Raw genomic sequence first — 13,981 nt, 5'->3', positions numbered from 1 at the left:
TTTCTTCTAGTCTGTGGCTTGACTTCTCAGTTTCTCTATGTCGTTCACAGTCGGAATTTCTTCATCACGACTCTAGTCCTGTCTTCAAGCTTAGAGATTCATTCCTTGGCTTTGCCCGGCCCACTCATAAGCCCATCAGCGGATTCTTCCTTTCCGTTGGAGTGTTTGTGACAGCCAGCATTTCTGTTTGGCTCTTTCTTCGAATTTCCATCTGTCTGCTTACGTTGCCCATCTGTCCTTGCGTGCCAGCTCCTTTATCTGTCAGAGCCCTTAGCATATGACTCATAGTTGTTGTAAGTTCCTGGTCCGATAATTCCAGCATTCCTGCCATATTCCATGGCTCTGATGCTGCTCTGTGTCTTTACATCACGTTTGTCACCTGTCAGTATACCCTGTAATTTTCTCCTAATGGCCGGATGTGATAGATGGGGAACAAGGAAGTGGTGTCAACTGGTCTTCAGTGGTGTGGTGCCGAGGTGTGAGGCAGGGGAGAGGAGGTGTGGGGCAGGGAGGGGAGGTGTGGGGCAGGGGCTGGGGAGGTGTGGGGCAGGGGAGGGGAGGGGTGGGGCAGGGGTGGGGAGGTGTGGCACAGGGGTACAGAGGTGTGAGGAAGGGGAGGGGAGGGGTGGGGCAGGGGTGGGCAAGGGAGAGGAGGGGTGGGGCAGGGGTGGGAGGTATGGGGCAGGGAGGGGAGGTGTGGGGCAGGAGAGGGGAGATGTGGGGCAGGGGTGGGGAGGTGTGGGGCAGGGGTGGGAAGGGGAGGGGAGGGGAGGTGTGGAGGGGGGAGGGGAGGGGTGCTGAGATGTGGGTCAGGGGAGGGGAGGTGTGGGGTGGGGGCTGAGGAGGTGTGGGGTGGGAGAGGGGAGGTGTGGGGCATGGGTGGGCAAGGGAGGGGAGTTTGTGGGACAGGGGTGCGGAGGTGTGGAGTGAAGAGGTATTTGGCAGGGGTGGGGAGGTATGGGGAGAGGAGGGGGAGGGGAGGGGAGGTGTGGGCAGGGGGTAGCAAGGTATGGGGAGGGGAGGTATGGGGCAGGGTAGGGAGGTGTGGGGCGGGGAGGGAGGTGTGGGGCAGGGGTGGGGAGTTGTGGTGCAGGGGTGGGGAGGTGAGGGGTGGCAGAAGCCTCCGTAGTGCTGCGAGCAGGGTCCAGTTGTGAGTGAGCCCATGCATGTGAACTGTGAATACACAAGTGTCCTCAGGTTTCATTGCCGATGCCCCACGTGTGACGGTTAAAGAGTCGAATCGGGGGACCCCACCCAGAGGGGCGAGGTGAGGAGGACCAGCGAGGTCCGTCAGGGGAACCTGAGGACACTGTGCTCCAAGGCAGCCGCCGGGAGAGGGCAGACCGCACTGGGGCACAGCGGGCGCTTAGTACAAGTGTCACAGGGGTGGGACCCAGCACGCTGGCCTCCGTGTCACAGAGCCCTGAGCCCCCCTCGGCCCTGTCGGCAGCAGTCAGGACTCCAAGCCCCAGGACCCACCGGCACCAGCGCCCCACTCCCTGCCTAAGCGGGGGCTCACAGCCCACCCTGCAGGCAATGAACGTAGCCAGTTCCTGGGCTCCGTCACGAGACCCGCTGTCCGCTGGGTCACGACAGACCGTGGGGGCCTCACCGAGCCCACGTCCCGTTATCTGCCCAGCCCCCGGCATCCAGCGTGAGCGGAGGCTGCAACGGTCTGGGCCTGGAGGCACACAGCTGTGTTTCGGACCAGGTGCCTACCTGGGTGCTGCGTCCGGACCTCTGTGCCGCCGTGCGGGCAGCCATCCGAGCTGGGGAGCACGGGGCCCCGGGGCCGACCTCGCAGGGGTGTGTCCCTCACCCTGGCCCTGTGTCTCCCCGAAGCTGACCGGCAGGTGGCGGAGGCGGAATCTCTGGTCCACACGCTGGACCGCTGGTCGGTGGTGGAAAGGATGGTGGTGCCCGCCAGAACACCCGACGGGAAGGTCCCGTTCAGCAGAGGGACCCTGCGGCACCTGACAGGTGGGCCCTGCTCCTTGGCTCTCTTCCTCCTGGAGCAGGAACGGTGGGGCTCTCGCCGTCTGGGCCGAGTAGAGGGCGTCCTCACGGGAACTTGGATCAGACGTCCAAAACGCCTCCGTGCCCTGATCGCAACCTGAACTGTGCCCAGTGGGGCCGTCAGGGCAATTCAGAGTCCGGTGGAAACCGGCCCCGGGACCCCAGCCCGGCCCTCCCCGCAGACAGGGTGCTGTGTGTGAACCCTGCCTTCCAGGGACCCCCGGGGGTGTCACACTTCAGAGCGGCGAGCCCTGCGGAGATACGCTGAGGGGGTGCTCACCGCCCGGCTCTGTCACCACAGGTCATGGAGCCATTCAGACCCCGTGGGGTCGTGTCACCTGCGTGTGCAAGACCCACGACCCCCGAAGGGACCCCGGTCCTCCCCTCCCCTGCCTCACACACCGACTTCCCAAATACGCACTCAGGGAGTCGAGGGGTACCCGGTGACCACAGCCAGCCTGAGCCCAGGGTCGGCCCCACGACAGACCCCATGGAGCCCTGACGTCCGACCGAACCTTCTCTTTTCCTCAGAGAAAATCAGAGCGTTGCCAGAAATCACCGCGGTCTTTCTGAATGTGGAGAGGATGGCCCCGCCCACCAAGGTACGCGGGAGTCTCTGGGTGCTTCCCACGCTCCGGGGCGGAGGGAGTCGGGTCAGACGGAGGAGGCCCCGGGATCAATCGCCGACGCCTTCTCGGCGGCCCCCTTCACCCGAGACACCGCTGCAGATGCCCTCACTCCCTCCCTCCGTTTCCAGAAAGAACTGGAGGCCGCCTGGGGCGTGCAGGTGTTTGACCGATTCACCGTTGTTCTTTCCATCTTCCGCTGCAACGCCCGGACGAAGGAGGCCCGGCTGCAGGTGGCGCTGGCTGAGCTCCCCCTTCTCAGGTTCGGGGCACACCCCAGCTCTCGCGGCTCGCGTAGTGGGGTGTCCGACCCGTTGCCTGGGGTGCGGTGAAGACGGAAGGCAGGGCGGGCCGTGCCCTCCCGGACGAGGCCTGCCAGGCTCCTGTCCAAGCAGCGTGCCTACCCGGACAGGTCACCCCGCTGTGGGCCCCCCCCCACCTTCCGTGACGGTGAAGATCCAGGCAGGAGGAAAGACCCCCTGCCTCGCTCTCTCCACCCCGAGTTCTCATGTCACCCTCGGTCTGTGTGCTGTCACCTGGCGCGCTCCCCCTAGATGGGCACGGACGTCTCACCCTGTCTACTGAGACGCCCCCTTTCCACGGCAGGTCCCACCTGAGCAGCACCACCCGCCTGGATGGACGGGGAGGAGGCTCACGCTACATCATGGGGTCAGGTAACGTGAGGTCTTGTCACCGCGTGCTCAGAAGGGGGTATGTCACGGCGGCCACCCTTAGGAAGGGGACAGCAGCGCTGAAAGATCCCAGTGGGGCTGCATGTGACCTCGTACATGGTCCCATTCACACAAACTAGAATATCTACGTGGTCTGCTGGGGTGGCTGCAATGAAGGACCACAAGCCAGAGCCTTAAAACCTCAGGAATCTACTCTGTCAGCTCTGGAGACCGGAAGTCTGAGATCTGGGGGGTGGGGTGGGGGCAGGGCCGCTGAGATCGGGTCAGGGGGGGTGGGCAGGGCCACTGAGATCCAAGTGGCAGGGCCGTGCTCCCTCCAGAGGCTCCAGGGGAGGGTCCTTCCTGCCTCTTGCAGCTTCTGGGGCTCCAGGCGTCCCTGGGCTCGTGGCCTGCGTCCCTCCCACATGGGTCTTCACGTCTTCACACGGCTTCTCCTCTGTCTTCTCTTATGTTATGCAGACATTTGTCTTTGGATTTAGGGCCACACTGATCCAGGATGACCCCTCAGATCCCTCACCAGTTATATGCGCCCAGACCATATTCCGAAATGAGTTCCCGTTCACGGGTCCCAGGGGTCAGGATGTAGCTGTGTCTTTGGGGCACCGCTCAGGGGGGCTCTGGATATCATGGGGGCTGTCCTTCTGAGGCTCTCCCTTACTCCCAAATAAAGGGGAGCCCAGGTGACCTCAGAGGGCAGAAGTCCGGAGGCGAGGCCACCCTCCACTGGGTGAAGCCATCTGTCAGACAGGAAGGTGCTGGGGCAGTGTGGAAGAGCAGGCCGGCGGGGGGCGGGGGGTCCCAGGGGCAGAATGCCTGTCCACAACGCACACAGGGACCCGCGTGGCTCACTGTGCTCTTCACGTCTTTGTGAGTGTGCTCACCGACTCGCCGTGTTGGGGGTTTGTAGGAGAATCGCTCGTGCAGGTGCAACGGCGCCTGCTGAAGGACAAGGAGCTGAAGATTCGGAAGGCGCTGGACAGACTTCGGAGAAAAGGCATCTCCTGGGAAGGCAGCGCAGACGGCGGGAGTTTCCTGTGGTCTCCATGGTGGGATACACAAACTGCGGTGAGAGAAGTTCTGGGAGCCCCTGGGGGGGGGGGTCCACCGCCCCCCCCCCCCACCCTGCTAGTGCATTTGGGGAGAGACCGCTCGCCAACGCAACAAGGCCCTGGGATTCAGAGGGCCGACGGATGATGAGAACAGGTGGAAAGCGTGGCTCACGTCCCTGGGGCATTTGCAGGGCCCACGGCGGGTGCCCCGTCAGGTCAGCAGCGTGGTCATCGAGTGCTGGACAGCGGACTGCACTCCCCTCTCTTACAGGTGTGTTGAGACTGAGAGAGAGACAGAAGGGTGACGGTGTTAAGGCCATTCATGGTGGGCAGGCCCGTAGAAAGATAAAAGCGGTTCAGACTGTGCGCAGTAGGACCTCACCACAGGGCTCGGGGTTTAGCTTAACGTGTGCGCTCAGCGCGATCGTCTGCAGGACACGGAACCTCGGGTCTCCTTCGTCCCGAAGCCCTGAGCTCACGGCTGTGCTCGGTAAAGGGAGACAACGGCAGGTGCGACTTCCCCACCGTCGGGGTCCGGTCCGCCAGCGGGTGCCGGGCTGCGCGAGGTCCACTCCCCTGCCAGCGTGAGGTCCCCGCCAGCCTCACGCCACCAGCTCCCTGTCCTCAAGGAGGGAGGGAACTTCCCACAAAACCTGGAACAGAAAGTGCGGGGGCACCGCAGCTGCAGAGAATCCCCGCTTGGCTAGATACAGGCTCTCACCCTGTGGGAAACGGCGAGTGCGTCCGCACGGCGGCGTCAGCACCGAGCTTCTGGAGCTCCGCCGAGGCTACCGAACTCAGTACTGCTAGGTTACGCCCGCGGCCCGTGGCTCACCAGCACAGAGGAGTCTGTGCCCCGGGACCTGTGTGGTGAGGGCACCTGTGTGTCCAGGTGGGGCCGCCCTACCGGGTCATCTCCTCATTCACCTGTGGGGCGGGCTGAAGCCAGTGGCCACCAGTAATGTCCATGAGCTGGCGTGGTGCTGGCGTGGCCCTGAACACAGGTGTCAGGCACACACACGGGCGCATTCTTGCAGGAAGGCTGAGTGGAGGGGACGTCCTCTGGGGCCATTGCAGACACATACAGCTCCTGCCTGTCTACACCGCCACACTCCATTAACGCTGTCACCCCCGTCCACCCCCCACACACACACACCGATTTCACCACCGCCCCGTCTACGCAGACGCCCAGCCTACGTCACACACACTGTACCCGCCCCACTCCATCATCACTCTGTCTACACAGACGCCCAGCCTACCTCACACACAGTGTACCCACCCCACTCCATCATCACTCCGTCTACACCAACATCCGGTCCGCCTTATACACATACCTCAACTCCACCACCAGCACTCTGTCTACACAGGCACCCAGCCCACCTCGCAGACAACACACATGCCCCATAGGCACCACGGCCCCCGTCTACACCATCACCTTTCCGCCACGCAGACACCTACTGCATCTCAGACACGCGGAGAACCTGCCTCGTGTACGTAGATGCCAATCACGTGTCCCCCACACGTGCACAAACGTGACCGCCGGGTCTGTACTATCCTTGTGTGCACGGGTGCCCTCACCCCCTCGGCCGTCACCACCCCGTCCGCACCACCGCCGTCCTGCGTATGGGCACTCGTACCCTGGGCCCCGGCCCTCTGGGCTGCAAGCGTGACGGAGAACGGCAGGGTCTCTGACCACACAGGGCGGAGACTAGGAGCTCAGAGACCTCACAACGCGTGGCCGCCGCCTCGGCCAGATGCACGTGGGTTCGACTGCTGCCAAGGTGGGACACGTGTGGTGAGGGGGCCTCTCACACAGCGCGTCCCCTGTGACCCACCTTCCAGGAAAAACCACGCTGATCAAGGCCCTGACAGGTGACGACGCCGTCCGGCCCCAGGATCGGCTGTTTGCGACACTGGACGTCACAGCCCACGCGGGGTGGCTGCCCTCCCGCGTGGCCGTCATCTACATGGACACCTGTCGGCTTCCTCTCCCAGCTGCCCCACAGCCTGATCGAGTCCTTCTCCGCCACCCTGGAAGACGTGGCTCATTCAGTGAGTGTGGGATGATCCCAGAGGCCAAATTACCTAAAACAGCTGTGTAACCTGGGGCCCGGTCCCCTCACACGACACAGCCTTGGGGACCGGGTCCCCTCACACGTGACACAACATAGGGATCTGGGACCTTCACACACGACATAACCCTGGGTAGCAGGTGCCCTCATATGTGACACAACCTGGGGGCAGGATTCCCTCTTGCACAATACAACGTGGGGGCGAAGTCCCTCAAACATGACACAGCTTGGGGGCCAGATCCACTCACATGTGACACAACCTTGGGGACCGGGTTCCCTCACACACGACAACAGCCTTGGGGACCGGGTCCCCTCACACACGACACAGCCTTGGGGACCGGGTCCCCTCTCACACAACACAGCCTTGGGGACCGGGTCCCCTCTCACACAACACAGCCTTGGGGACCGGGTCCCCTCACACGACACAGCCTTGGGGACCGGGTCCCCTCTCACACGACACAGCCTTGGGGACCGGGTCCCCTCTCACACGACACAGCCTTGGGGACCGGGTCCCCTCACACGACACAGCCTTGGGGACCGGGTCCCCTCACACGCGACACAGCCTTGGGGACCGGGTCCCCTCACACGACACAGCCTTGGGGACCGGGTCCCCTCTCACACGACACAGCCTTGGGGACCGGGTCCCCTCTCACATGACACAGCCTTGGGGACTGGGTCCCCTCACACGTGACACAACATAGGGATCTGGGACCTTCACACACGACATAACCCTGGGTAGCAGGTGCCCTCATACGTGACACAACCTGGGGGCAGGATTCCCTCTTGCACAATACAACGTGGGGGCGAAGTCCCTCAAACGTGACACAGCTTGGGGGCCAGATCCACTCACATGTGACACAACCTTGGGGACCGGGTTCCCTCACACACGACAACAGCCTTGGGGACCGGGTCCCCTCTCACACGACACAGCCTTGGGGACCGGGTCCCCTCTCACACGACACAGCCTTGGGGACCGGGTCCCCTCTCACACGACACAGCCTTGGGGACCGGGTCCCCTCACACGACACAGCCTTGGGGACCGGGTCCCCTCTCACATGACACAGCCTTGGGGACCGGGTCCCCTCTCACACGACACAGCCTTGGGGACCGGGTCCCCTCACACGACACAGCCTTGGGGACCGGGTCCCCTCACACGCGACACAGCCTTGGGGACCGGGTCCCCTCACACGACACAGCCTTGGGGACCGGGTCCCCTCTCACACGACACAGCCTTGGGGACCGGGTCCCCTCTCACATGACACAGCCTTGGGGACCGGGTCCCCTCACACGACACACAACCCGGGGGCCAGGTCTCCGGACACACACACCCTCAGGAAGGTGGCACCTAAGCCACCCTGAGACTGAGCCCTGTCCGGTGACCCCTTTGAAGACTAATTCACAGAAGGAGGTGGAACCGCTGTCCAGGGCGACCAGGCGCCTGCCCCTCAGCCCTCAGGTCACCTGGGTGCGCAGCTGTGGCCGCGGGGACTCAGGGCACGCTCTCTGTGGTCTTGCCCCCAAACCCGGAACCGTGGTGTGAACAGGAGAATGAACCAGGCCGATCTCAGCTACAGGGCGTCCCACAAAATGCCCGCGCGGTGCTCAATGTGGTCGGGGCTCAGAGGGGCCAAGGACAGGTGTCCGGCAATGTGACAAGTGTCCTGAGTGGTGTCCAGGACGGAAAAGGAGAGACCACTGACTCGGGACAGAGCCTAGAGGGTCGTCACAAGTGCGCCCCGGGGTCACCCCCGCCTTGTGGCACACGTCATGACTAACGTTGGCTGCGGCAGCAAGGTGAGGGCCACGTGCCCCCTCTGCCATATTTCCAGAAAATCTGGAACGTTTCTGAAGTAAAACATTTTTTTTGTTGTTGTTTAATTTTAAGCGCATCTAAAACCCGGAAGTGAACATTCTGGAATGTGGGCGGTGCCTGTTCCCAGGGGCAGAATTACAGGCAGCTCTTTCTTCTTGCTGCATTTTCCAAATTCTTTTTCATGTATCTTGGGAGAGAGGGAGAGAGAGGATCCCAAGCGGGCTCCAGGCTGTGGGCCCGAGCCCGAGGTGGGGCTTGAACCCACCAACCGTGAGGTCATGACCCCAGCCGAAAGCGCTGCACCAGTCAGATGCCCGCGTTTTCCCAATTGTGCATGGGTCACCTACCTGTAAAGATACTTAAACGTAGTAAGAGGCGACCTTTAAAATTTGGAGTCATGCGGACTCAGGGTTCCGCGGATGATGAGCAAGGCACCCGGTGGCGGTCGGGGGCCTACCTGAGGCCGAAGGTGCGTGCCTGCTGCCTTTGGTGCGGGAGCCGCCCAGGGCCCCCGGCCACGTGGAGGGCGGCGGCCTGGCCGGGGCTGGACCCCCGAGCAGGGGGCACTGGGTGGGCCCCGGGCCAGCTCTGGTCTCGGGGAGCCTCCCACCGCGACCGGGGCAGGGGACCGCCAGGGGGCCGGGCCGGCTCCCGCTCCCGCTCCCACCCCACCGTGCGGTGCCCGTGAGAGCCCCCGGCCGGCGCGGGTCCTCCGGTGTGCCCCCCGGAACCCCGTCCCCAGCACGGGGCCCGTCTGCTCCCCAGGATCTGGTCGTGCACGTGAGAGACGTGAGCCACCCCGAGACGGAGCTGCAGAAAGCCACCGTCCTGGCCGCCCTGCGGGGCCTGCGCCTGCCCGCCCCGCTGCTGGACTCCGTGCTGGAAGTTCATAACAAGGTCGACCTGGTGCCCGGGTGAGTGGACCCCGGCCTGCCCCCCTCCCCCCGGACCTCATTCCCGCACGTACTGGAGACGCGGCCCGGTGACCTGTGGCCGCCCCTCGCCGCCTGCCCCGCGGCTTTCCGCGCAGCGCCCCCTGCTGGTCCCGGGAGGGAAAGGGGCGGTCCCAGCGCCCTTGTCCCGGATGTGGCACTGGGTTGCATGTTCTGAACCCCTTACCCCCACAGGCCCCCCCTGTGTCACCGCAGCCTTATGGTTTTCTCCGTCCCTGTGTCCCTGTCCAGCGGGGCCGCGTCCTCTCCTGGGACCGTCTGACACAGTCACAGTTCAGGCCCCGTGGGCTTCTTGGGGACCCCCGCTCGGTGTTCCCCGGGCTGAGTGGGGTCTGCCCGCCGCCCCGACGCAGGTACAGCCCGTCAGGATCCCAGGCCGTGGCCGTGTCCGCCCTCCTGGGACACGGGCTCCCGGAGCTGAGGGCCCGGCTGGAGGACGCCGTCCTGAGAGCCACAGGGAGACAGGTCCTCACGCTCCGAGTCCGGCTGGCGGGGGCACAGCTGAGGTGCGTGGGGCTGGCCAAGCAGGTGTAGGAAGGGCCGGGCAGAGCACCGGCACGCGGGGCAGGTGCCGGGTGTCTGACGCGTCTGCAGCGAATCTGGGTTAATGACTTGGCCTGCGGGGCAAGCGGCCTCCTTGAGCTGACAGGCATGCAGGGGGGTGGTTCGTTACAGTAAGTCCCCCACCAGTGACAGCAAGGCGGTGTGCGGTTGGGGGACAGGGCTCTTCGGGGACAGGGGACGGGCTCCAGGGGTAGCGTTCTGTGGGACGGCGCTCTGCCTGGGACGAGTTCCTGGGAACATAGTCCTTTGGGGTCCTCGCCCGCCTCACAGACGTGTCCCTTGCTCACTTCCTCAGCTGGCTGCACCAGGAGGCGACGGTGCAGGACGTGACGTGACGTGATCCCCGAGGCCGGGGCGGCCGACGTCAGGGTCGTCATCAGCAGCTCTGCCTACAGCAAGTTCCGGAAGCTCTTCCCGGAGTCAGCCAGCCAGTGAGGGAGCGGAGGCTGTGTGGCCTCAGCACTGCCTCGGGGCGTCCTGCCCGCCCCCTCGGGCGCCTTGCTCCCTGCTGGGCCCGGAAGGCTGGTGGCCGCCCCCCTGCGGCCAGAAGTCAAAGGTCAGGTCTCAGGGTGACTCCGCGGGGACGTGCTTGTGACCTGAGCATGAGTTGCCTTCCACGCTGTTCCAGCTACAGGATATTAAAAGCTCTGCTCTTGTGTCTGTAAACCAGCCTTGCTGAGTCTTCCGAGGGCCGGCCGCCAGGCACACGGTCCTGCCAGTGTGGCAGGGGTGGGAGGAGCCACTTGGGGCTTCCCGGGTGCTGGTCCCCATAAACTCAGGGCTGCCAGACCTCCCTGTTCCCCACCGCAGTGTCCCGGCAATGAGGACTGTCTCCCGACGACCCTGAGGCCTTTGCGGGCACACACAGGTCAAGGAGAAACAAGGGGACGGGGCAGAGGTGTGGACAGAGCAGCCCAGCCCAGCCTGAAGCCAGGAGACTGGCCAACCCCGAAGAGACCGCAGTGGGCAGGGGAGTGTGCTGCGCGGGCCGCCCCCAGCCCCCAAGGTCCCGCCCGGTCTGCCCGCCCCCGGTGTGTGCCCACTCTTCCCTGGGGCCCTGCAGCCTGGCTCTCTGCCTGGGACCCACACCAGGGCCGCCCCCTTCCAGCCCCCGACTGTTCTCACCACCGCAGCACCTCCCCATGCAGGAGACACAAGGAGGGGGTGCGGGTGGGTCAGACCTCTGGTCCCTCACTCTCCTCCTCACAGCCACCCACCCCAGTGTCCCAGAGGCCCCACCCCAAGGCCCAGAGCCACAGTGTCCTGACGCCCAACTGCGTGCTTACAAGCATGATGAGGAGGTGGCTGGCACTCGGGGGCCTGTGAGAGAGGGTTGGGGGGGTGGCTCGGGGTCCTGCATGGGGGGGTTGGGGGAGGGGCTCAGGGGCCCAGGAGGGAAGATCAGGGACATGGGGGGGAGGGACCCCGGACAGAAGGCGTCGGTCTTCCCACCAAGGGGACCAGGTACAAGACCGCCCCTCCCTGCCCCACGAGCACCCAGGCTTCCCCAGGACCCCTCTGTCCACGGATGGGCCTCTCCCCTCCCAAGGCCCGGTCCACTGTGCTGCGAGCAGCCGGGCCCTGAGAACACGCCCATGTGCTGGGAGGCAGGCAGTCACCCCAAGAAGGGGGCCCGGGCACGGCCGACCCCCGAGGTGCCCACACCCCAATTCTGACATGGGAAGGGCCAAGTACGGGTTTGAGTGACCCGGAGACACCGTCACCTGATGGTACTTCACTCCGCCGACGTTTATCCAGCAGCCACAGGGCAGTGCACACACCCGAACCACACGGCCTCCTTTCCCGTGGGCTCGTGGTCCACACACGCAGCCACCACAGCACCTGCCAGGCACATCCTTCTGACAGAGTGCGTCCCTCAAATACACAAGGCTCAGACACTCATCTTTGGGTATGGGCGGGGGACGGCTCCGTGGCTCAGTCACGTATCCGACTTCGGCTCAGGGCATGATCTCACGACTCGTGGGTTCGAGCCCCAGGTCAGCTCTGCTGACAGCTCGGAGCCTGGAGCCTGCTTTGGATAAATAAGCATTTTTATTTTTTATTTTTATTTAAAAAAATAATTTTTTTTAAACGTTTATTTTTGAAACAGAGAGAGATAGAGCATGAACTGAGGAGGGTCAGAGAGAGAGGGAGACACAGAATCTGAAACAGGCTCCAGGCTCTGAGCTGTCAGCGCAGAGCCCGACGCGGGGCTCGAACCCACAAACTGCGAGATCATGACCTGAGCTGAAGTCGGACGCTTAACCGACTGAGCCACCCAGGTGTCCCTTTTGTTTGTTATTTATAGAGACCCACTAGCTTTCTTTGGGCTAGTATTTTCTATTTACTTTCAGCCTTCTTTCTTTCTTTCTCTCTCTCTTTTTTCTTTCTCTCTTTTCTCTCTCTCTCTCTCTTCATTTCTTTCTGGGAGAGAGAGAGGGAGAGAGAGAGAGGGAGAACACAAGCCAGGGAGGGGGCAGAGAGAGAATCTCAAGCAGGGTCCACTCTCCATGCAGAGACCAACACAAGGTCAGTCCCACAACCCTGGCATCATGACCTGAGCCAAAATCAAAAGTCTGATGCTTAACTGGGCCACCCAGGAGCCCCAAAATAACATCTTAAAAAAAAATAAAGTACGCGGGGCACCTGGGTGGCTTAGTCTGTTGAGCGTCCGACTTCGGCTCAGGTCATGATCTCATGGTTCCTGAGTTGGAGCCCCTCGTCGGGTTCTGTGCTGACAGCTCTCGGAGCCTGGAGCCTGCTTGGGATTCTGTGTCTCCCTCTCTCTCTGCCTCTCCCCCGCTCATGCTCTCTCTCTCTCTCTCTCTCAAAAATAAATGTAAAGAAAAAAAAATTTTTAAGACTGTAGAACAAAATAAATAAAAAATAACAAAATGAAGTAAAATAAAATTAAATGAAGTTAAATTAAATTAAAAGTAAATAGGGACGCCTGGGTGGCTCAGTTGGTTAAGCAGCTGACTTTGCTGGGGTCATGATCTCACGGTTCGTGGGTTCGAGCCCCACATAGGGCTCTGTACTGACAGCTCGGAGCCTGGAGCCTGCTTCGGATTCTGTGTCTCCCCCCCGCCTCTCTCTGCCCCTCCTCTGCTCACACTCTGTCTTCTCTCTCTCAAAAATAAATAAACATTAAAAAAAATGAATAAAGTACAGAACCTTTGCTTCATGTCCACATGAAGAGACTTAAAATACCAGAAAACTGAAAGGTTTGACCCAGGATTTTAAGTTATAAAGCAACAATAAAGTGCGGCCCAGCGAGCAGGTGAAGAAACCTCCCCATGACCCGGGGAACCTGCTCCTTCAACACCGGGTCCTCCACACCGTGTTGCCCAGACGTGTCCGTCACTTGAATGACAGAAACAGAAATCCACGAACGAGGCGGATTTCGTGGGATTGAACAGTCGTGAGGAGCGTTCCGGACCCAAACGGAAGGTACTTGTGGGCCGGACGTGGCCAGGATCTACGGCCACGGGGCGTTCCGAGGACGCAGCATCACGTCCGGCGCCCTCCCCTGCGGGTTCGAGCTTCCAGTTCCTGGGCCTCCGGCCGCTCCTGGAACAATGGCATCCGCATACCGAAAACACAAGCGGATGTTCTGGAAAATGACCCCTTGGACCTGAAGAGAACACACTCCAACACGGAGGAAAGCGTCGTCTTCAAGACTCCCTGGAGAAAGCCTAATGTCCTCCTCCAGCGGAGGCAGAATGCTCCGGAACACGAGACACACAGGAACCCCAGGGAGCCCTTCGTAGGGGAGAGGAACACCCACACACCATCAGGGTTCACCGTTGGGCTGAGAAGCTGAAAGGGCCAGCACCGTCAACGTCGTGTGCGCAATGCGGGACTTGTGACGTTGCGTCCACGCGGCTGGATCCCTGGGTACCGGGGAAGCGGAGCAATGCTGTCCTGCCCCTCACGGGGAACACGGCCTCATGCACACCCTCGGGGTTTTCACTCCCGGAGGCGGCCAGCCGCCAGGAGAATTTACTAAGTATGTTGCCCCAGGGGGTGGGGTGTGCTGCCCCTGGGCCACAAGGAAAACCCGTTTGGGGCAGAAATTTGCATGAGGCCACGCAGTTTCCGTGGGAAAGGCAGACGTGACAGCGGGACACCGGCGCCCCCCCCCCCCCCCATGGTTCTTCCTAGACACCGCATGTTGCACAAACCTAAAGTGCCCT

General features: G+C 62.5%; 1 protein-coding gene across 1 annotated transcript; it reads left to right on the top strand.

The window, feature by feature from the left end:
- Positions 1-875: 875 nt before the first annotated feature.
- Positions 876-10,451, top strand: LOC122477707 (putative GTP-binding protein 6). Its single transcript, XM_043571023.1, is given in 13 exon segments — positions 876-879; positions 1,660-1,980; positions 2,548-2,618; positions 2,774-2,904; positions 3,249-3,316; positions 4,242-4,316; positions 4,319-4,399; positions 6,226-6,359; positions 6,361-6,435; positions 9,034-9,182; positions 9,575-9,727; positions 10,081-10,117; positions 10,119-10,451. Coding segments are annotated over 13 exon segments (1,401 nt in total). The 3' UTR covers positions 10,221-10,451.
- The last annotated feature ends 3,530 nt before the right edge of the window (positions 10,452-13,981 follow it).

The sequence above is a fragment of the Prionailurus bengalensis genome, chromosome X, assembly GCF_016509475.1.
Source record: "Prionailurus bengalensis isolate Pbe53 chromosome X, Fcat_Pben_1.1_paternal_pri, whole genome shotgun sequence".
NCBI classification, from domain to species: Eukaryota; Metazoa; Chordata; class Mammalia; order Carnivora; family Felidae; genus Prionailurus; species Prionailurus bengalensis.
The sequence above is the reverse complement of the archived record's forward strand: the minus strand, read 5'-3'. Positions and strand labels throughout refer to the sequence as shown.